Source organism: Physella acuta, unplaced genomic scaffold (assembly GCF_028476545.2).
Source record: "Physella acuta isolate Inbredline_101_S28 unplaced genomic scaffold, ASM2847654v3 ptg000476l, whole genome shotgun sequence".
Lineage (NCBI taxonomy): Eukaryota > Metazoa > Mollusca > Gastropoda > Physidae > Physella > Physella acuta.
Window position 1 is genome coordinate 723,001 of NW_026731995.1, and position 25,055 is coordinate 748,055.

Below are 25,055 nucleotides of genomic sequence, written 5' to 3' on the forward strand. Positions count from 1 at the left end.
CCTTTATCTGGCTAATCCAGGTCATCTGTCACAGTATATCACATAGAGCAGTCAAGCTGAACACTTTGCCTAGTCAGAGCAGGAGGGGTGCCAGTCTTAACACTTGCTGTCAATCAACTACCTGAAGAATGAATAGATTCCTGCTGGGTGAATAGATTCATCCAGCTGAAATGTGTATTGGTTTGGTGGCTACTCTTGTACCTAGTCTTGTACAGTCACCACTGGTTTGGTGGCTAGTCTTGTACCTAGTCATGTACAGTCACCACTGGTTTGGTGGCTAGTCTTGTACAGTCACCACTGGTTTGGTGGCTAGTCTTGTACCTAGTATTGTACAGTCACCACTGGTTTGGTGGCTAGTCTTGTACCTAGTCTTGTACAGTCACCACTGGTTTGGTGGCTAGTCTTGTACCTAGTATTGTACAGTCACCACTGGTTTGGTGGCTACTCTTGTACCTAGTCTTGTACAGTCACCACTGGTTTGGTGGCTAGTCTTGTACAGTCACCACTGGTTTGGTGGCTAGTCTTGTACAGTCACCACTGGTTTGGTGGCTAGTCTTGTACAGTCACCACTGGTTTGGTGGCTAGTCTTGTACAGTCACCACTGGTTTGGTGGCTAGTCTTGTACAGTCACCACTGGTTTGGTGGCTTGTCTTGTACAGTCACCACTGGTTTGGTGGCTTGTCTTGTACAGTCACCACTGGTTTGGTGGCTAGTCTTGTACAGTCACCACTGGTTTAGTGGCTAGTCTTGTACAGTCACCACTGGTTTGGACATAGTTTACCTTCACAGTTTATTTTACCTTCACTTTTGACTTGCATACAATGTAGCTCCTGTTTAAATAATGAGTTGAGTATTTATGAAGCTCTTCACTGTTCCACAAACACTTAGCTCTCTTAGATTTTATCTGTGCGCCTGAGTGATGGAATAAATTTTGTATTAGTTCAAGTTGTTTTATCGCTCATAAAATTTTAAAAACATTTATACCATTTATTGAGATCTCTCATAATTAATCATCCAGTGATTCCAAGTGTGAGGGTAACTGTTAGTTTGCAAACTGGGGTGGCTGGGATGTCTGGGGCGGTGGGATGGTGATGTCTGGGGTGGTGGGATGGTGATGTCTGGGGTGGTGGGATGGTGATGTCTGGGGTGGTGGATGGTGGGATGGTGATGTCTGGGGTGGTGGGATGGTGATGTCTGGGGTGGTCATGTTTGGGGTGGTGGGTTGGTGATGTCTGGGATGATGGGATGGTGATGTTTGGGGTGGTGGGATGGTGATGTCTGGGGTGGTGGGATGGTGATGTCTGGGGAGGTGGGATAGAGATGTCTGGGGAGGTGGGATGGTGATGTCTGGGGTGGTGGGATGGTGATGTCTGGGATGATGGGATGGTGATGTCTGGGGAGGTGGGATAGAGATGTCTGGGGAGGTGGGATGGTGATGTCTGGGGTGGTGGGTTGGTGATGTCTGGGGAGGTGGGATGGTGATGTCTGGGGTGGTGGGATGGTGATGTCTGGGGTGGTGGGATGGTGATGTCTGGGATGATGGGATGGTGATGTCTGGGGAGGTGGGATAGAGATGTCTGGGGAGGTGGGATAGAGATGTCTGGGGTGGTGGGTTGGTGATGTCTGGGGTGGTGGGTTGGTGATGTCTGGGGAGGTGGGATGGTGATGTCTGGATGGTGTTGTTTGGGGTGGTGGGATGGTGATGTCTGGGGTGGTGGGATGGTGATGTCTGGGGTGGTGGATGGTGGGTTGGTGATGTCTGGGGAGGTGGGATGGTGATGTCTGGATGGTGTTGTTTGGGGTGGTGGGATGGTGATGTCTGGGGTGGTGGGATGGTGATGTCTGGGGTGGTGGATGGTGGGTTGGTGATGTCTGGGGTGGTGGGATGGTGATGTCTGGGGTGGTGGGATGGAGATGTCTGGGGAGGTGGGATGGTGATGTCTGGGGTGGTGGGTTGGTGATGTCTGGGGTGGTGGGATGGAGATGTCTGGGGTGGTGGGATAGAGATGTCTGGGGTGGTGGGATGAAGATGTCTGGGGTGGTGGGTTGGTGATGTCTGGGATGATGGGATGGTGATGTCTGGGGAGGTGGGATGAAGATGTCTGGGGTGGTGGGTTGGTGATGTCTGGGATGATGGGATGGTGATGTCTGGGGAGGTGGGATGAAGATGTCTGGGGTGGTGGGATAGAGATGTCTGGGGTGGTGGGTTGGTGATGTCTGGGTGGTGGGATGACTCAGTATTTATGATTAGCTGCTTGCTATCTCAGGTCAAAGGTTACCTTATGTTTACCTAGTCTGGTTTATTAAAAGCTATTTGATAAAATTTTTCCAGCTTTTAATTTTTGGTTTAGGTATTCAGTTGTTTTTTTTTTAATAAAGAAAGCAGTACATCCTGAAAAAGCTTTTGATTAGAAATAGACTATATTGTAGAATGTGACAAGAATGTCACAATGTTTTACCTTCCAATTTTGGAGTCAGCTCTCTTGATAGTTGATATTCTCCAGAAAATGTTTGCCACCATTAAATAATTTTTATCTGCAGGTCAAATCCCAGGGTGTGACGGGAACATCGGGAACATGTCCTCAGGGTCAGCTGGCTCACATGGACAGGAACCTTGTCTTGACTTGCTGCTTCCCCACACGCTGTGGCATTGGTAACTTAACCTATCCTTTAGCTGTGTTTTAGCAATACTCTACACTCTTTATTGATCAAGTGAAGGTATAAATGTTCTGTTTGTTTATTTTTTGAAAGAATGAAAATGATCTTTGTTTATTGAACTTGTGAAGTTATTAAAGCGATCTTTGTTTATTGAACTTGTGAAGTTATTAAAGTGATCTTTGTTTATTTAACTTGTGAAGGTATGGAAGTGATGGTATGTACCATCAATGGTACCCAGGATACCTGCCAAGTATGCTCAGCTCGTTACAACCAGTCGCTGCGAACATCATCATACACTATGGAGAGATGCAAGAGCTGGCCCTTAGATGACAAATGTAGTAATGGCAAAAGTATGTTTACTCTATATAGTTGCACTGTTTCAATGGATAAAATATCTGATTTCACTGTTGGGGATTTATGTTTACTTTTTTCTGCAGGAGATAGTCCAATTGATGAGGACATGAAACGATGTATGTGTAACCTTGAACTTGGACTGAAATATGAAAGACCAGAAATTCCTGACCCATCTGTCCAGTCTGATTCCAACTGTCAGAGAATTCCCTACCCCTGTAAAGTGGGGGAAGAACCAACAGTTGAAGGTGAGCTTTGTATAAAACATTAGCAACACCACAATAGTAACCCCACCTGGTCCAACACAAACAACATTAGTAGCACCACAATTGTATAATACAAACAAAATTAGTAACACCACAATAGTATAATACAAACAACATTAGTAGCACCACAATTGTATAACACAAATAACATTAGAAACACCACAATAGTATAACACAAACAACATTAGAAACATCACAATAGTATAATACAAACAACATTAGTAGCACCACAATTGAATAATACAAACAACATTAGAAACACCACAATAGTATAACACAAACAACATTAGTAACCCCACAATAAAAACACCACAATAGTATAATACAAACATTAGAAACACCACAATAGTATAACACAAACAACATTAGTAGCACCACAATAAAAACACCACAATTGTATAACACAAACATTAGAAACACCACAATAGTATAACACAAACAACATTAGTAACACTACAATAGTAAAACACAAACAACATTAGTAACACCACAATTGTATAACACAAACATTAGAAACACCACAATAGTATAACACAAACAACATTAGTAGCACCACAATAAAAACACCACAATAGTATAACACCAACATTAGAAACACCACAATAGTATAATACAAACAACATTAGTAACTCCACAATAAAAACACCACAATAGTATAACACAAACAACATTAGTAACACCACAATAGTATAATACAAACAACATTAGAAACACCACAATAGTATAATACAAACAACATTAGAAACACCACAATTGTATAACACAAACAACATTAGTAGCACCACAATAAAAACACCACAATAGTATAATACAAACATTAGAAACACCACAATAGTATAACACAAACAACATTAGTAGCACCACAATAAAAACACCACAATTGTATAACACAAACATTAGAAACACCACAATAGTATAACACAAACAACATTAGTAACACTACAATAGTAAAACACAAACAACATTAGTAACACCACAATTGTATAACACAAACATTAGAAACACCACAATAGTATAACACAAACAACATTAGTAGCACCACAATAAAAACACCACAATAGTATAACACCAACATTAGAAACACCACAATAGTATAATACAAACAACATTAGTAACTCCACAATAAAAACACCACAATAGTATAACACAAACAACATTAGTAACACCACAATAGTATAATACAAACAACATTAGAAACACCACAATAGTATAATACAAACAACATTAGAAACACCACAATTGTATAACACAAACAACATTAGTAGCACCACAATAAAAACACCACAATAGTAACCCCACCTGGTCCAATACAAACAACATTGGTAAAAAAAAACTCATTATTTAAATAGTCACAAAAAATGTTGTTAAATTGAAGATGTTTTATCTAGACAACTTAAACATAAACTGGAATCATTAGCCTTATTTTTCATCCCTTGTTTTTAATTGTATCACAGGTTCCTGCCAACCTTGCCAAGAAAATTATTTTAAATCTGAAGAAAATTACAACCTTTGTGAGCCATTAACAAAGTAAGTCTACAAACTTTAATACCTATTTTTTTAACTCATTCCCATTGAAGAATTTTAAAATAAACATAAAAATGTCCAGTCAAATGATCGTGCTAAAGTATAATAAGTGAACATGACCTTAGTATGTCAAGTGAAATAAAATGGTATTTGAACTTGGAGTGCAACCTTTTGTTCTTAGCTGTACAATGCTGGGACTGAGCTACATCTCTCATGGAACTCGTGAGGCAGACAGTTTATGTAGCAAGCCAGTGTTGGTCACCACAACCATCAAACCTGTAGTACCAGGTCAGTCAACTGTAGTACCAGGTCAGTCAACTGTAGTACCAGGTCAGTCTACTGTAGTGCAAGGTCAGTCAACTGTAGTACCAGGTACCAGGTCAGTCAACTGTAGTGCCAGGTACCAGGTCAGTCAACTGTAGTACCAGGTCAGTCAACTGTAGTATCAGGTCAGTCAACTGTAGTACCAGGTCAGTCAACTGTAGTACCAGGTCAGTCAACTGTAGTACCAGGTCAGTCAACTGTAGTACCAGGTCAGTCAACTGTAGTACCAGGTCAGTCAACTGTAGTACCAGGTCAGTCAACTGTAGTACCAGGTCAGTCAACTGTAGTGCCAGGTCAGTCAACTGTAGTACCAGGTCAGTCAACTGTAGTGCCAGGTACCAGGTCAGTCAACTGTAGTACCAGGTCAGTCAACTATAGTACCAGGTCAGTCAACTGTAGTACCAGGTCAGTCAACTGTAGTACCAGGTCAGTCAACTGTAGTACCAGGTCAGTCAACTGTAGTACCAGGTCAGTCAACTGTAGTACCAGGTCAGTCAACTGTAGTACCAGGTCAGTCAACTGTAGTACCAGGTCAGTCAACTGTAGTACCAGGTCAGTCAACTGTAGTGCCAGGTCAGTCAACTGTAGTACCAGGTCAATCAACTGTAGTGCCAGGTCAGTCAACTGTAGTGCCAGGTCAGTCAACTGTAGTACCAGGTCAGTCAACTGTAGTACCAGGTCAATCAACTGTAGTACCAGGTCAGTCAACTGTAGTACCAGGTACCAGGTCAGTCAACTGTAGTACCAGGTCAGTCAACTGTAGTACCAGGTCAGTCAACTGTAGTACCAGGTCAGTCAACTGTAGTACCAGGTCAGTCAACTGTAGTACCAGGTCAGTCAACTGTAGTACCAGGTCAGTCAACTGTAGTACCAGGTCAGTCAACTGTAGTACCAGGTCAGTCAACTGTAGTACCAGGTCAGTCAACTGTAGTACCAGGTCAGTCAACTGACTGCAACAAGCGTATAAAATGCAGTGTACTATGTAAATTGATGAGAGTGTGGACTTTGTTTCAGATCCTCCCACTACTACGGCCAGCACACAGAAAACACAGGTGACAAGCACCACCATCATAAGTACTCCCACAGTGTTGACCCCAACCTATGCCCCGTCAAAGAAACATGAAGCTGTAGAAGATGCCAGTTTGTTGGGACCCGTCATGTAGGCTTTTGTTTTTTTTCTGAGAGCAACATAAACCTCTAACACCAATACATATATTCCAAGGCAGTTTTTTTTGTTTCAAGTGCAAGGAAGTTAAAAAATAACATAATGTAGTATGATAAACAAAGAAAATATGGGTCCAATATAGTTAAGTTACCACTATTGTCATTGAATCTGACCCCATTTTTCTTTAATGTTATGTTACTGTTAAAATGTCCTTAAAATTGCTTTAAAAACTTGAAATACAGTAAATTGTATGCCATTGTTGTTAGCCATCTTTTCACCTCTTCCGATTCTCCCCTAGTTTTAAAATAACTTTTTCTTTTCATTTTGGTGGTTGCTAACATTTTGATAAAAAATCTCTTCTTTCAGAGGATCTGTTGCTTTTGTATTGGTGGTCATCCTGGTGATTCTTATCATTTTGTTGTACAAAAGACGTAGGGGTACGTTATGTGGTGAGGCTTTATATTTTACTTATCCATTAATAAAAGTATTATTTAAAATAGGTACATTTTTAACTTAGCTGTTGTCTAATAATGGGGTCTTTTTTACTTTTTGTATACGAAGTATAAAGGAAGTATCTATATATATAACTCTTCTTGGAGACGTTAGAAAACACCAAGCTGTAAGCGTGCCTAGCAGTCCCCTCTCTTCCTCTAGGCATATCGCAACTAGCTGTGGTTCACGCTAAATGTTTACAATCGTAGAGCCGGGTTTAGTGACGCCTATTAGGGGCAGATAATTTAGTTTGAAACTATTTTAAACTTAGGGGAGGTAACTAAGAGGAGGCTGCTTTCACGGGGGGGGGGGGGGGGGGGGGGAGGGTTTTAGTGTTTTAAAGCAAATATGAATTACTGAAAAGTAGAAAATAAAACTAAATAGCTGCGTGTGATACAACGTGGGTTCAGCTCGTTGTAATGGTTCAAAAAATCAAAATCAAGATTTTCACAAATCTCAACATTTTACTCCTCCCAGAGTGGGACAAGCATAGTTTTGCAATTTTGTCCGTATACCTGTGTGTGTGCGGAAGTGTGTCTGTGAACACTATAACTTGAGTATCTTTATAGCTAGGTTGAAGAAATTTCATATACAAGTATTATATCAAACTTGTAGTTCTGTATCAATTTTTCAGCTATTTCCAGTAACCAGAAATGGAACTTATTCTACTTTCGGTTTTTCAAAAGCCTATAACTTGATTACTATTTCTTATAAATTTCACATATAAGTAAAATATCTAATTCTCTATTTTCATTCAAATTTTGAGTAATTTCCGTTTACCGGAAGTAGTAATTTATTTCTTTAAAAAAGTTTTATGAATTTTTAAGTACTAATGCTACGCACTATCATACACAAATTGTTTGCTGTTCACTTGGTGTGAGATTCTATTTTAAAAAGTTTAAGTAATTAAAAAGTCATGTCAAAATCTTCAGTTGCCATCCCCTAAGTGAAATATAAGAACACGAGCCAACCCGCGGCGTAGCATACGCCGCTATTTAGTTGCTGTATTTTCTACTTTTCAGTAATTCATAATTTGTGAATTCGATACTACCAATGCTGCCACTGAAAATATTTGCTTTAAAACACTATCAGTAGCTCGTTAATATCAGTAGCTGATTAAGGGCAATACCCCCCACCCCACCCCACCCATGAAAGCAGCCTCTTAGTTACCTCCCCTAAGTATAAAATAGTTTCAAACTAAATTATCTGCCCCTAATAGCCATCATTAATTGGACCCGGCTCTACAATTGTAAACATTCGGCGTGAACTACAGCTCACCAGACCGGTGCCTAGAGAGGAAGACAGGGGCTTCTAGGCACACTTACGTCTTGGTGGTGTCCCTCATGGTCCCCATGAAGAGAATTATATATATATATGTTACGGTCAAAGCCCGAAGTGCGGCCAAAGCTAGGATTGGCCGGCCAATCCGCGGATTGGCCGGCTCTCTTGGCCAAAGCCCGAAGAACTTAGCACTAAGATCGTATTTCGTACATTGGCCGGCCAATGCGCGCACTGGCCGGGACGTACTGGCCAAAGTCCGAAGAGCTTAAACTTGACAGCGTATTTTGTACATTGGCCGGCCAATGCGCGCACTGGCCGGGATGTCCTGGCCAATGTTCTATCTAGACTAAGTTGTGATCGCATTTTCATTATTCTGGGTGCGTTTTCATTGAGAGTAACGTATTGTTTAGCTCTTGTTTGTATAGCATTCTATATGCAAGGCGACATGGATCAAAAGGGCCGTCAGACCATGAGACAGACATAGCAGATGGCTGTCAAAAGAAAAAAATGTAAATCCATGTTAGTTTCCATATATGGGCTCTCGATAAAATAGTTACTGAGGAAGATCTTGAGAACATTGAACAAGAAATAGAGGTTGCCATAAATGCAACGACATCCTCAGCTAACACATCTACTGCCGTGGCGGAACGTCCAGACCAGTTGCGTGACAATATTGTGGCCAACCGATTCTGTATAGTTTGTGAAAAACATTGTAGTGCAGCTCATTCTTTTGGATCCTGTGGCAACGATGTCCTTGCTATTTGTGGAATACCCAATGAAGCAGACGAAGGGTACGGAGGGAACATTACCTTCAGATTGTGTCACAACAAACAAGACATCATGGAACACAGATCAGCAGCTCATACTGGCTTGCAAACTCAAGGTGCTAAGATGCTTAAAACATCAAATACAAAATTTAAAGATGATGAAGTGGGTGACAATGGTGTTCTAAAACAAATATATTCTAGAAGTGAGTTTTCAATTCTTCACGAAAAACTGCTCATAAAGTCGTCAGTTGGCACTGAGGAAAAATCTCTACGAACCATCGCATCTTCACAATCATTGACTGGGGGCCAAGGCTACACTCGCAGCAATTGCACAATTAAGTGCACAGCAAATCGCTTCAAGTGTAAAAATAACAAGCTGCTATGTAATTCTAAATGCCATAAAAGTTCAACTTGTTGTAACAAATGATGATATTGATAGATTGAGACTATAGTACAATAAAAAATTTGAATATTTCTGTCATTTACTGTAATTAATAATCAATAAAGACTTAATTTCATGATCCTTACTGCATAAAAAGCCAAAATCTGCTCATGATCTTCTAATTAGGACTTTGGCCGGTCGTCCCTAGCCAGATGATCTTCTAATTAAAACTTTGGCCGGTCCACCATGGCCAGTCCGCGGACTGGCCGGCCAAAGGCCGAAATGAAGAGCTATTTCAGACTTTGGCCGGTCCACATTGGCCAGTCTGCGGATTGGCCGGCCAAAGGCCGAAATCAAGCAAAGTTTCGGACTTTGACCTACCTATGGGAGGCGATATTGGCCAATGCGCGGATTGGCCGGCCAATCCTAGCATTGGCCGACTTTGGGCTTTGACCGTAACATATATATATTTGAGAAAGTTTAGTGGAGATCACTCCCGCTTTATTTTATTTGTCCTTAAACAAATAACTGGGTAATTATTTAATTTTAAAAAAATTCCTAATGTAACACTTTATGATTGTTTCTTGAGAATGATAACATCTGTTGCTAGCACTGCAGAGTGCTCTAAAAGTTTTGCTGATGAAATCTTTTGTCTGCAGATTGCTTTAAGAATTAAAATCTTTTGTCTGCAGATTGATTTTTAAAAAAATCTTTTGTCTGCAGATTGATTTTAAAAAAAATCTTTTGTCTGCAGATTGCTTCAAGAATTTTTAAAATCTTTTGTCTGCAGATTGCTCTAAAATTTAAAATCTTTTGTCTGCAGATTGCTCTAAAAATTGTGCAGATTCTGAGATTGGGCTCCACACTATGCCAGGGGACATGCGAGCTAAAAATGTGTGCGCCAATGTCCAGCAGTTTATAATTGCTGGGGGTGACAAGGCCAACAACAACATAACAGGAGAGTACCACCAGTCCCCACCTGGCACCGTCTGGCACCCCCCAAGTAACGATAGTCAATTCCATTTTCCTGACAGGAAAGGAATTTTAAGAAATGCTGTGATTGGTCAGACTAAAGCTTCTAGTTCTGACCAGGAAAGTATTGGCCCTGAAAAGTTGCTGGTTGAGAGGTCTGAGCCCAACCCTGACCTGGGGGAGAACGATCCCCTCCTAGTCCCTGAGACTCCACAGCGAAGTGTAGCCTTTCAAAATCTGGCAGCCAGTAACTCCCCACCTGGCCAGCCAATGAGAGCACCCCTCTTCATACCATCTACATCATTTGTTAAAAATGTTCCTGCCTCACCTCCACTTGATGCTCTTTGCCTGCAACATCCAATGAATGGCTGTCCCCCAGCTTTGGCTATGTTTACACGCAGTACCTCCGTCATTGCTAGTCCAGAAGGTGAAGTGGATGATGAGGCCATTGAAGCTCGGGTGCCAAGGTTCAGCCAACTTCTGCCTGATAATGACACCCCACTGAACACTTCTAACCCAGTGGGCCGTCAATTAGGTCAACGTGAATTGTTGCGCTCAGACTCCCCAGGTCAAACAACCCAACAGATCAGAGCTCCCTCTGAACGGGTCAACCAGCAGCGTGCCCACAGGCCAGGCAGGGTTGGCTTTAGCCCCCAACCCAGCTCCCAAGAGAGCAACCTTGACCATCGTATCATGAACCTGAAGGAACAAGAACTGGCAGAGTCATTGCACTCAGCCTGTGAGAACTCCTCCATCAGCTTGAACTTGCATGCTGCTAATGACTCTGATGAGCAGACTCTGAACACACAGCAGACCCAGCTCAAGAGTCAGCTCAGGCCTGACTATGGGGCCAGGGCTGAGCTGCTGATGCTGCCAACAGCTGTCATCTCAGAGCTGTCAGCTGATGCTGACCACATTGGGGGTGAGCGCAGGCGGCCGCCCACTGGGGGAGTGGAGAGGAAACTGATGCCTGCTGGTCATGAACTGCACAAATCTTACAGTAAGCCTTCTTCAGAAGAAGCAGCAAGAAATGTGCGCTATAACAGGACAGTTTCTTTTGAAGAAGAGGAAAATGCTCAAGAGATAGTTTTCAAACAGGGAGGGGACATGGAGCATTCAGCCTGTGACAAAGTGCAGGTGGATCCAGACCAGAAAGCTGAGGAGGGAAACTGTAGGGATGACGAAGAGACTGAAAGAAAGTCTGTGACTTTAGAGTTGAAAAACTCTTCCACTGGCTCCAGTAAAACATCGGTCAACAGTGATATCACTGACACAAACCAGGGTAGTCCCTCTAGGGTAAGTACATCCATCCTCTAGTGCTTCTTGTTGGCTCAAACATGATTGTTCGTCCCACAAATATTTACCAAAACCATCTCTCATCCCCAACAATTGTTAAACATATCTTGTCAACATACAAGCAAAAAAAATATGATTTAATAGAATCATTGGCAAACAGTTTTGTATGTTTTGGGCAGAGTACCCTACAATATCAAGTTTTTTTTTTTGTCTGTAAAACTAGGGGTAGTTGTAGATATCAGTTGTAAATGTTGTGTCTGCAAGGTAGTTGTATGTGGTTAAATGTATCTGAAGGATAGTTGTAGGTATTTGTTGTAAATGTTGTGAATGAAGGGTAGTTGTAGGTATTTGTTTTAAATGTTGTGAATGAAGGGTAGTTGTAGGTATTTGTTGTAAATGTTGTGAATGAAGGGTAGTTGTAGGTATTTGTTTTAAATGTTGTGAATGAAGGGTAGTTGTAGGTATTTGTTTTAAATGTTGTGAATGAAGGGTAGTTGTAGGTATTTGTTTTATATGTTGTGTCTGAAGGGTAGTTGTAGGTATTTGTTGTAAATGTTGTGAATGAAGGGTAGTTGTAGGTGTTTGTTGTAAATGTTGTGAATGAAGGGTAGTTGTAGGTATTTGTTGTAAATGTTGTGAATGAAGAGTAGTTGTAGGTATTTGTTGTAAATGTTGCATCTGAAATGGCTGAAAGTGAGCAAAATAGACAGTCAAAATAAGTACATTACCAACCAGAACAAAAAGTTAAACATACTTTTAGTTCCCCTAAGATCAGTTTTAGTACATTGGCTCTATCAAGTGGATACATGCATGAATGTATATATTAAATATATATATATATATATAAAGCAATATATGTTTATCTTTCTTTCTGTTTGTCTTATATGCATTACTACAGCTTTCATGCGAGTACCATTAAACATTGTGGAGTTAATGAGAATACTTGTGAGAAGATTTCTTCTGCAAAAAAAAAAATTAAAATTTTTTATGGCCGGCGCCTGGGAGGGTGCGATTTTCGTCCATTGCACAACCTGAAGCTCTCCTGCGAGCACCATAGCGCCTACGTTCGTTTTAAAAAAACCATAACCTTAAGACATGATGGGCAACAATAATCGTTAACTTTATCAAAAAAAAATTCTTATTGGCGGCGCCTGGGAGGGTGCGTTTTTTTTTGTCTGGGTTTGGCACCCAGAGTTCCAGAGCGCATATCGTATCACTTGGTTTTTCTTTAAAGAGGGAGAGGGGTACTACTATATTCAGTGGTACATCTGCATCAGACGCTGGCGCCCCGGTGATTTAACAGTGATTTCATGTTCTGAAGAGCACTGGCTCCCCTGTGAAAACTATGGCGCCTACGTTCCTTTTTAAAAATAAGTCTATAGATTAAAACATTATGGCAACAATAATCATTGATTATATCCTCCGGTATGCTGCGATTTAGCACCCTGGGCTATCCCGTGACCACTATGGCGCCTTCGTTAGTTTAAGGAGCACCCTATAATATTAACCCTAACACGGGGCTGTACGTGGTGCCCCTGCGGTAGTGTAACTGGGGGCTCCCTAGAGCATCCTGCTACGTCCCTGACATCTGGGTGGTCGCTTAAGTGTGTCCTTACTCACTATTACTGAGTGTGATTAACCTACACTCAAGTCTTTCATACAGAATGCCCTGGGTCGTTCTGGTTGGTAGTGTAGGCAAACCCCTGCCCCTCAAACGCAATTTTAACTGAAACTTGAACCTTAATGGAAATTAAACAGGAAATTTTACAGAATTCTGAACTTATTCTGGAAGCTGAAATTAAACAGCAGCCAAAACCTTCACCAGAAGCTGACATTTTTTTTCTAGAACAGGACATTTTCCTGAACAATAACTCCTATGCAAAAACAGAAATTTAAGCACAACCAAATATTTAACTGGAAATTTTTTTTAAAAATTGAATTCAATGAAACGGAACTTTATTTGGAACCAGTATTTTTAACAGATATGGAATTTAAACGGGATACAGAAATTATCCGGATCTGGCAATTTAGAAAGAAACTGAAATTTAACAGGAAACATAATTTAGTTGAAAATAAAACTTTATCCAGAATCTATCAAGTATGCTAGATACAGAAATTAAACCAGAAACAAAATGTAACAAAACAAACTTTTTTGGAGTCTAAAATTTAAGCTTACAACTTGATAAACCTTATAACATGATAGAAAAAAATTTGATACATTTAATGTTGACAGTCTAAACCTTGAGCTAACATTTCATCTGTTGTCATGTAGGCTGCTTTCTACAGACGTAGCCAAAGTGAAAATGCACCCAGCAGTACAGATTCAATTCACAAACCTCCTCCACGCTCAATGTCAGAAGAGAAACCACAGAAAACAGATCGCCCTGTTGCCAAAGTCAAGCGTAAGTGTATTTCAGTTCTTCTGTCAATGTAGCACTAAATGGGTTGTATAGGGACTGTAGCACTAAATGGGTTGTATAGGGACTGTAGCACTGTGTTGTATAGGGACTGTAGCAATGTGTTGTATGCAATGTGTTGTATAGGGACTGTAGCACTAAATGTGTTGTATAGGGACTGTAGCACTAAATGTGTTGTATAGGGACTGTAGCACTATGTTGTATAGGGACTGTAGCAATGTGTTGTATAGGGACTGTAGCACTAAATGTGTTGTATAGGGACTGTAGCACTAAATGTGTTGTATAGGGACTGTAGCACTAAATGTGTTGTATAGGGACTGTAGCAATGTGTTATATAGGGACTGTAGCACTGTGTTGTATAGGGACTGTAGCAATGTGTTGTATGCAATGTGTTGTATAGGGACTGTAGCACTAAATGTGTTGTATAGGGACTGTAGCACTGTGTTGTATAGGGACTGTAGCACTAAATGTGTTGTATAGGGACTGTAGCACTAAATGTGTTGTATAGGGACTGTAGCACTGTGTTGTATAGGGACTGTAGCAATGTGTTGTATAGGGACTGTAGCACTAAATGTGTTGTATAGGGACTGTAGCACTGTGTTGTATAGGGACTGTAGCACTAAATGTGTTGTATAGGGACTGTAGCAATGTGTTATATAGGGACTGCAGCACTAAATGTGTTGTATAGTGACTATAGCACTAAATGTGTTGTATAGGGACTGTAGCACTGTGTTGTATAGGGACTGTAGCACTAAGTTGTATAGTGACTGTAGCACTATGTTGTATAGGGACTGTAGCACTAAATGTGTTGTATAGGGACTGTACCACTATGTTGTATAGGGACTGTAGCACTAAATGTGTTGTATAGGGACTGTAGCACTGTGTTGTATAGGGACTGTAGCACTAAATGTGTTGTATAGGGACTGTAGCAATGTGTTGTATAGAGTCCTTGCATATGACGTCACGCCCGTTCGTGTTTGTAAACATCCGCCATCTCGGTGTACATTCAAAATGGTGATCTGTGCTGTGAAAGGTTGTGATACTCGAAGTGGCAAATCTAAAGGGATTCCTTTATTTCGACTGCCAAGGGTTATATTACACCAAGGTGAAAGAGATAGACAGTTAACAGAACGTAGACGTCGTCAATTTTTAGCCAATATTTATCGAAGCGGTGTGAGCGAAGCAGCGGCTAACAACATGCGAATTTGTTCTCGACACTTTGTTTCAGGTAAGAACAGTAGAATATTAAACTTCATTTTAATTATAAAAGATACCTGTTAATAAAACAAATATGCTCTACCTTAAAAAATTCTAATAGTAAAAGACACAGTCAAAAGTATTAATAAGAATAATAAGATTTAATTGTAATAGTAGTGATATTTAGATCCAGAATCTAGATCTAAACAAAAACATGGCGTAAACGAAATTCGAACCACAGATCTAGATCTTAGATCTAGACTGGCTCCGCTTGGTAGACATAGAATCTACTTAATTAATTAAATTTAATTACAAAATATAGATATTCATTCGATTCTAAATACTAAATACACCCATAACAAATCAAAAGAAGTCATAATAGTCAAACATTTAATTTAATACTATTAATAGCCTATAGTCTCTAAGATCTAAAATCTAGCTCTTTGAATCTAATACTAATCATTATATTAAATATATTTATCAAACGAAATTATCTGAAATTGAAATAGATTGAATGACTAGACTTAGAATCTACTACTGTCTTTAAATTTTAAAGGTTTACTCAAGCATGTAATTGATATTATTGTAGTAGAAGGCTTTAATAAATTCCTTAGGCCTATCTACTCTGTGTCTTTTTACAGTAATATGTAGATCTATCTGATACTGGACTGAGTTTAATTAAATTCAGATGCATATCTAGTTATTAGTATGTAGTATGTAGCCTAGTAGTAGAATCTAAAACATATTAACCAAAACAACAAATAACAACCTTATTATTATTAGGTTAATCATTATGCTAATTTTTTTTTAAAGTATTCCTACTATTTTTATCTAATCTTTTTTTTTTATTATTCTAACTGTCCAGGTAGACCAGCAAACTTCCGAGATGAAACAAACATTGACTGGACTCCCACTCTTTTCCTAGGACATGATAATATTACTATGGCAAAAGTCAAGTCATCACTTGACACACACGTACTTTACAGAGACGAATAAAGAAACTTGAACATGAGGCAGCGGAGGCCCTTTTGATACTACCATTTGTCAATTCAAAGAACACATGTGGCGTTAATCACACAACCAACACATCCCAGTTGGATATGGCTAATGATATTGCTGACAATCAGTGTCACAGTGATCAGACAACCAACACATCCCAGTTGGATATGGCTAATGAAATTGCTGACAATCAGTGTCACAGTGATCAGACAACCAACACATCCCAGTTGGATATGGCTAATGAAATTGCTGACAATCAGTGTCACAGTGATCAGACAACCAACACATCCCAGTTGGATATGGCTAATGATATGGCTGACAATCAGTGTCACAGTGATCAGACAACCAATTCCCAATCTGACATTAGCCATCACCATACAGAAGACAGAACACCAGCTATCACTACCAGTACTGGTGACAATACAGAATCTCTTTATTTAGAGATACAACAGTTAAGGAATGAGAATTATTTACTTCGCGAAAAAGTTTCATTCTTTGAATTAACCCAGGAGTCCTTCATTAATGATGATAAAGTTAAATTCTACACCGGTATTCATTCATATGGTGTACTGATGCTTATTTTTAATAGCACTTGTGACACTATAAGACATAACCACAGAAATTGTCTCACCAAATTTCAGGAATTTGTGCTAACATTAATGAAATTAAGGCTTAGTTTGCCGCTGCAAGATCTGTCGTACAGATTTAAAATTTCACTGTCAACAGCCAGCAGAATTTTTGAGAAATGGGTGCGACACTTGGCTCACAATCTTAGACAATTTATAGTCTGGCCTGAAAGGGAAGACATACAAAAAACTATGCCTCTCTGTTTCAAGAGTTCCTTTGGTGCAAACATAGCAGTTATTATTGATTGTTTTGAAATTTTTATTGACAGACCATCAAGTCTAGCTGCTAGAGCAATCACCTGGTCACAATATAAACACAACAATACCATTAAATATCTTATAGGCATCACTCCACAATGTACTATATCTTTTATATCTAAGGCTTGGGGTGGTAGGGTTAGTGATAAATACTTAACAGAAAATTGTGGCATTTTAAACAAACTTTCGCCTGGAGATTTAGTTTTGGCTGATAGGGGATTTACTATAGCAGATAGTGATGGGCTTTATTGTGCAAAGCTTGCTATTCCTGCTTTTACAAGGGGAAAAAAACAATTATCTGCATTTGAAGTAGCGGAGACAAGAAAGATTGCAAATGTAAGGATTCATGTAGAAAGGGTAATAGGGTCAGTTAGACAAAAATTCAAAATTTTAAGTGACACTCTACCATTGGATTATTTAAATACAAGGGGCAATCCTTTAATAGATGATATTGTGACAACTTGTTGTGCATTGATTAATCTTTGTCCATCCATTGTGCCTTTTGATTAATTGATATGTTTTCATTTTTTAAAAATAATCACATGTGGCATAATCTAAACTTCTTTCAGATCGATTGATTATTTATTTAGTACATTTATTTAAAATGCACTTTCATTGTTGCCAATGGATTTCCTCACACACTGTAAAGTTGCTAGTCTTTCAATGTATCTAGTCTTTCAATGTATAAACCATAACAATGTTACATTATCATTGGTACCATTTGAGCATTTAACTTTTAAATAAGAATAAAAACAAAAACTTTTCATTTTATTTTTTATTTATATTTATTCAGATCAGGCTTTTTTGTTTTTGCCAACACCCTTAGTAGTACCAGTTGCCTTTTTATTGGTGAAATAGCATGCCAAGAGCTCAGGCAATATAATTTTATGAAAAAATTCTGCTGCCTTTAAAGAGATGCTTGACCAGAAGTTGCTGTCAAAAAAAATTCTTTCTATATGAACATCTTTTGTTGTCCATATCATAAAATCCCCATACGACGACTCAGTAGCTGCCATTTGTGTTTGGATTTGGTAATAGTAGCGGTGTGCGCTACTTAAATGTTTATTTGGTCCGAGACCCATGTTTTTGGCCTCCTTTTTGGAAATGTCATCCAACATTTTGTCTTTGGTACATGATGGACATTTGATCTCAATCACCCCATGTCCACAGCAGTCACAGGTAACCAGACCATCTGGAGAGGCTCCTATGTAGTGCACCTCAGGGTGAACTACCAGTCCACTTTTTGTTATTTTAAAATTTCTGTGCTTGGGCCCCATGATTTGTGCATATTGTTGTAATGCACAACTTTCATGTTGACAACCCCATTTCATGCCAGCTGATCTGTATGTTTGTTGCTTAGGGTAACATACTTGTTTAATGAGGCACAGTGATGGCTGCACTAAGTTTGTGTTGCAGCAGGCTTGCATTCTGGATGCAGTAATGCGCCCAGCTCTTTGTCGAAACCAGTCCTTTGAATTTGATTGGTCTCGAGTTGCGGCTTCAATAGCCTGCCGAGTACTCTCATTGAAATCCCAACGTAAACTGTTCCCTACTTCCACTATCTGGGTGTAGCCTAAGTGTGTGTATTTTGTGTCAAATAGTGTTGTTAGTGGGACTGATTTCCCCTTTGTTCTCCCTGCTGGGCCCTGAGGTCAAAAATTATATAGGAGATGCTATTTCTGGTTGGTTGAGATCTAAGAACAGTAATCCCTGTGGGGGCTGAGTAACATAGAGGTGAGAAATTTTCAGGGGAGGGCAGTTGTACTGACTCATCTAAGATCTAAGAACAGTAATCCGTGTTACCTACAAAGAGATGAAGTTTTATGGTGGGCTAGAAAGAGGTGGGGGGGGGGGGGGGGCTGGGCATCGTGGAGGTTAAAAAAATTTGAGGGTGGAAAATCAGTATTGCCAATGAAATATTTTACCCGTTTTAGTGTGGGTTTTGTAGGAATTAAGTGGTCTCACGTTTGTTACAGTAGTGTGGTTCTACTAGATCTATTGCTACTGAATCTTGTACTTAAGTAGAGAATCTAGAATCTACACTAACAAGATCTAGACAATCTATATTTATTATATTTCTCTACCTAAACTTTAAACGCAAACACTATTACTAGCAGTACTTGATTCAGGATAAAACCGTAAAAAAAATACTATAGTCAATAGTACAGAAATAACATTAACTTACTTGTGCAACAACAACCACTTTACTTCCAAGTGCTCTGCATTTTATTTTTGTGACAAGCCCATCAGTGAAATAGACGTAAGATTTCAGGCTCTTGTAATTCTTCATCTGCTCTTGTGTTATGATGTTTGTTGAAAACACAAAATAATTTACGATGTCCATATTCTGAATTTTTGGCCACATATATATATCATCCACGAAACTGTCAACACCAATATACGGATCCTCAATGCCTAAGAGTTCAAGTTTTTTAACGTAACTTTCCTTATCCGCGGGTGCAAGGTTCTTTACGTACAGCGAACACATTTTGAGACACGTCCAGCGCTGGCGAACAGCTGATTGTGTTTACGTCTGATGTACACCACTGTGGCGGCGGGCGTAGATATCACGTGATTTAGGTCACGTGTTTGCAAGGACTCTATAGGGACTGTAGCACTATGTTGTATAGGGACTGTAGCACTAAATGTGTTGTATAGGGACTGTAGCAATGTGTTATATAGGGACTGCAGCACTAAATGTGTTGTATAGGGACTGTAGCACTGTGTTGTATAGGGACTGTAGCACTGTGTTGTATAGGGACTGTAGCACTAAATGTGTTGTATAGGGACTGTAGCACTAAATGTGTTGTATAGAGACTGTAGCACTATGTTGTATAGGGACTGTAGCACTAAATGTGTTGTATAGGGACTGTAGCACTAAATGTGTTGTATAGGGACTGTAGCACTAAATGTGTTGTATAGAGACTGTAGCACTATGTTGTATAGGGACTGTAGCACTAAATGTGTTGTATAGGGACTGTAGCACTAAATGTGTTGTATAGGGACTGTAGCACTAAATGTGTGGTATAGGGACTGTAGCACTAAATGTGTTGTATAGGGACTGTAGCAATGTGTTATATAGGGACTGTAGCACTAAATGTGTTGTATAGGGACTGTAGCAATGTGTTGTATAGGGACTGTAGCACTAAATGTGTTGTATTCCAGCAATGCCAGCCAGTGATAACACAATCAACCTGTTGCCAGCAGAAGGTCTACAGATTCCTGCCACTGCTCTAGACGATGAAGACAGCGATGATGGAGTAAATAATGAGCCAGTAGTTGATGATTCTGATGAAGACAGTGAGGTACATTGATCGTGTAGAACTAATAAAACAGGTTGGCAGCTTACACTCTTAGATGCTTTCATATTTTACATGCTGTTTTTTTTTTTTTTTTTTTAGGAATCCGATGTTTCAAGTCAAGAAGAAAATGAGTGATATTTGATGTTTCTAGCCAAGAAGAAAATATTGAAATCTAATGGTGTATACACATTAGCTGTCAAATTTCTAGTAATGCTTTGACAGAGCCCCTGAAAGATGGCATATAGATTGTAACATATCCATAGCTTGATTTGTTTAGCCTTATATCATATAGAATTAACATTGTTTTTATTGCTCCTTTAAGTCATGACATACAACATGTGACATGACACACATGTGACTTGACAGACAACATGTTGACGTGTCAAATTGACAGTCTCAGGTTGTGTGAGCAGTTATAGGGCACTCAGCTACATCGGTCTTGGTTTGTGTTCAACTTACAAAACTCTGCTCCTGATTAAAGACTATTTGTGTGTAGACAGTTTGAGAATTGTTGCTGTAAATCTTTGGCTAGTGTAAAGCTGCCACATCTAGATGTGCCATTACTTTTTAAGAGAAGGCATACACCATTTGTATATGGTAATTTTTTTTTTAAACTGGACTTGTTCATTCATACAGTGTTTTTATAGCAGTCATTTACATTATGTATCTTATACTTTAAAAACATTTTTTACAAGTTTACATCATTCTGTGTCAAGAATTCATGTGTTAAAACTGTATAGTTATTTTATAATGTCCAATTATGATGCACAAAGCATCAAAAAATGACTTGATGAATTTACAGCAATATTTATAATTGTTAAGTGCTTGTTGTGCTTTGAGCTTCTTCAAGACTTGTGGTCCCCAACACCTAGACTTGTGGTCCCCAACACCTAGACTTGTGGTCCCCAACACCTAGACTTGTGGTCCCCAACACCTAGACTTGTGGTCCCCAACACCTAGACTTGTGGTCCCCAACACCTAGACTTGTGGTCCACAACACCTAGACTTGTGGTCCCCAACACCGTGTGGTCCTTATAACTGTCTCCTCACTATGGCCAGAATACACTTGTGTTATATCAGAAACTAACCAGCTACATAGTAAAAAGTTGCAACTCAAAGACAAAGGTTAAGATGAGCCAAATATTATTAAACTTACTTCACTATATTGTCAAACTAAAAAATATATAGTTTAAATATCATTGTTTTTAAATCTTTGTCCAACCATTAAATGCTGAAAGTTGGACCACAATAATTTGCTAAAATGATGATTTGTCTAGTGTATATATCAAACATCTGTTAACTCAAAGCAATGTGACTGAAATAGCGTGGGTGTATGTAGTTATTTTGTGTAACTTACTAGCAAATCGTGCATGTGTGGGGTAGCTACTGCTGAGGTATTACATGTTAGACAACTTTTGGTGCTTTATCTTGCTTGTCCCATCTGTCAAGTTTTGGACTGGCTCTCACAATCCTGGAACACCTGATGTCATTTGATGGAATACCTGATGTCATTTGATGGAATGCCTGATGTCATTTGATGGAACACCTGATGTCATTTGATGGAATACCTGATGTCATTTGATGGAATGCCTGATGTCATTTGATGGAACACCTGATGTCATTTGATGGAATACCTGATGTCATTTGATGGAACACCTGATGTCATTTGATGGAATACCTGATGTCATTTGATGGAATACCTGATGTCATTTGATGGAATACCTGATGTCATTTGATGGAATACCTGATGTCATTTGATGGAACGCCTGATGTCATTTGATGGAATGCCTGATGTCATTTGATGGAACACCTGATGTCATTTGATGGAACGCCTGATGTCATTTGATGGAACACCTGATGTCATTTGATGGAATACCTGATGTCATTTGATGGAACACCTGATGTCATTTGATGGAACGCCTGATGTCATTTGATGGAACACCTGATGTCATTTGATGGAATACCTGATGTCATTTGATGGAACACCTGATGTCATTTGATGGAACACCTGATGTCATTTGATGGAACACCTGTCATTTGATGGAACGCCTGATGTCATTTGATGGAACGCCTGATGTCATTTGATGGAACACCTGATGTCATTTTATGGAATGCCTGATGTCATTTGATGGAACACCTGATGTCATTTGATGGAATACCTGATGTCATTTGATGGAATGCCTGATGTCATTTGATGGAACACCTGATGTCATTTGATGGAATACCTGATGTCATTTGATGGAATGCCTGATGTCATTTGATGGAACACCTGATGTCATTTGATGGAATACCTGATGTCATTTGATGGAACACCTGATGTCATTTGATGGAATACCTGATGTCATTTGATGGAATACCTGATGTCATTTGATGGAATACCTGATGTCATTTGATGGAACGCCTGATGTCATTTGATGGAATGCCTGATGTCATTTGATGGAACACCTGATGTCATTTGATGGAATACCTGATGTCATTTGATTGAATACCTGATGTCATTTGATGGAATGCCTGATGTCATTTGATGGAACGCCTGATGTCATTTGATGGAACACCTGATGTCATTTGATGGAATACCTGATGTCATTTGATGGAATACCTGATGTCATTTGATGGAATGCCTGATGTCATTTGATGGAACACCTGATGTCATTTGATGGAATACCTGATGTCATTTGATGGAACACCTGATGTCATTTGATGGAACACCTGATGTCATTTGATGGAACACCTGATGTCATTTGATGGAACACCTGATGTCATTTGATGGAACGCCTGATGTCATTTGATGGAACACCTGATGTCATTTGATGGAACACCTGATGTCATTTGATGGAACACCTGATGTCATTTGATGGAACACCTGATGTCATTTGATGGAACACCTGATGTCATTTGATGGAACACCTGATGTCATTTGATAGGATAACTTAGATTTTTTCATGGAAATCTGAACGTGTTAGAAGAAAAAATTTTGGCTTAAAAATATTGTTTCCCTATTAATTATTGGCTGCTGATAAGCATTTCTAAGACAATAATTTCCACCTTCCTGTAGCCTGTATGTAGCTCCAGAAGCAGCAGTTCTTCCCACTGCTGCGATTTTGTCAGGCCTATAGTGTGCTACCCCATGATTACTCACGTCCAACACAGTTCAGCTTTTGATGTTTTTTGTTCATTGTTTCTTGGTGTTAAACAGTCTTAGATTTGATTTTTGATAGAAGGGCGCCATTAAAGATTTAAAAGACTTCCTAATTGGGTTTCTACAAGATGGTCTTAGTGAAATTCGTCTAGTGTCCTCGAATAAGGAGAGACTTGGTTCAGCCAAAAGTGGTCACTTCCTTCTATGTTTGAGATCCAAATATTTGGTCTTTATATATTTTCTCCTGCCACCTAGATTACCTGACTCTAAACAAACATTTCCGTTGAGTTGCTGTAGTTTGGTTGTTGGGGACCAGATGTGGGGAAGGTTTAGAGAGCACTTTGTTCATATACAAGCCTATGTTTGTTTATAATGCCATCAGTTGCTGTGTTTATTGACAAAAACTATTTTTACTTTATTGTTAAAATGCCTTTTTATGTCAACCTTATAAGAGTGATTGGAGAATCATTAGTGACTGGCTGTATGAGTGGGTGGGTGGGCGTTGCCTAATGTAGTGACCGTCACAGCATTTACAGTTTATGTAGCTGTTTGTACCTGACTTTTATGTCAACCCAAATGGTGGTGTGGCTGTTGATGTCAACCCAAGTGGTGGTGTGGCTGTTGATGTCAACCCAAATGGTGGTGTGGCTGTTGATGTCAACCCAAATGGTGGTGTGGCTGTTGATGTCAACCCAAGTGGTGGTGTGGCTGTTGATGTCAACCCAAATGGTGGTGTGGCTGTTGATGTCAACCCAAGTGGTGGTGTGGCTGTTGATGTCAACCCAAATGGTGGTGTGGCTGTTGATGTCAACCCAAATGGTGGTGTGGCTGTTGATGTCAACCCAAGTGGTGGTGTGGCTGTTGATGTCAACCCAAATGGTGGTGTGGCTGTTGATGTCAACCCAAGTGGTGGTGTGGCTGTTTATGTCAACCCAAATGGTGGTGTGGCTGTTGTTGTCAACCCCAAATGGTGGTGTGGCTGTTGATGTCAACCCAAGTGGTGGTGTGGCTGTTGATGTCAACCCAAGTGGTGGTGTGGCTGTTGATGTCAACCCAAATGGTGGTGTGGCTGTTGATGTCAACCCAAGTGGTGGTGTGGCTGTTGATGTCAACCCAAATGGTGGTGTGGCTGTTGATGTCAACCCAAATGGTGGTGTGGCTGTTGATGTCAACCCAAATGGTGGTGTGGCTGTTGATGTCAACCCAAGTGGTGGTGTGGCTGTTGATGTCAACCCAAATGGTGGTGTGGCTGTTGATGTCAACCCAAGTGGTGGTGTGGCTGTTTATGTCAACCCAAATGGTGGTGTGGCTGTTGTTGTCAACCCCAAATGGTGGTGTGGCTGTTGATGTCAACCCAAGTGGTGGTGTGGCTGTTGATGTCAACCCAAGTGGTGGTGTGGCTGTTGATGTCAACCCAAATGGTGGTGTGGCTGTTGATGTCAACCCAAATGGTGGTGTGGCTGTTGATGTCAACCCAAGTGGTGGTGTGGCTGTTGATGTCAACCCAAATGGTGGTGTGGCTGTTGATGTCAACCCAAGTGGTGGTGTGGCTGTTGATGTCAACCCAAATGGTGGTGTGGCTGTTGTTGTCAACCCCAAATGGTGGTGTGGCTGTTGATGTCAACCCAAGTGGTGGTGT

At 40.0% G+C, this 25,055-nt stretch overlaps 1 protein-coding gene across 3 annotated transcripts in view; it reads left to right on the forward strand.

The window, feature by feature from the left end:
* LOC131944026 (uncharacterized) overlaps positions 1 to 22,022 on the forward strand; it is a 45,379-nt gene extending 23,357 nt beyond the window's left edge. The window contains exons 3-13 of one of the 3 annotated variants that reach the window (XM_059304471.1): positions 2,542 to 2,653; positions 2,859 to 3,008; positions 3,096 to 3,257; positions 4,730 to 4,802; positions 4,981 to 5,087; positions 6,138 to 6,282; positions 6,655 to 6,725; positions 10,034 to 11,478; positions 13,751 to 13,880; positions 20,141 to 20,280; positions 20,377 to 22,022. In XM_059304471.1, the coding sequence (XP_059160454.1) occupies positions 2,542 to 2,653; positions 2,859 to 3,008; positions 3,096 to 3,257; positions 4,730 to 4,802; positions 4,981 to 5,087; positions 6,138 to 6,282; positions 6,655 to 6,725; positions 10,034 to 11,478; positions 13,751 to 13,880; positions 20,141 to 20,280; positions 20,377 to 20,412 (2,571 nt within the window). In that variant the 3' untranslated portion in view covers positions 20,413 to 22,022. Of the gene's footprint in view, positions 1 to 2,541; positions 2,654 to 2,858; positions 3,009 to 3,095; positions 3,258 to 4,729; positions 4,803 to 4,980; positions 5,088 to 6,137; positions 6,283 to 6,654; positions 6,738 to 10,033; positions 11,479 to 13,750; positions 13,881 to 20,140; positions 20,281 to 20,376 lie in introns of all 3 variants that reach the window. The other 2 variants (XM_059304470.1, XM_059304468.1) reach the window with 2 other exon arrangements.
* Positions 22,023 to 25,055: the final 3,033 nt, after the last annotated feature.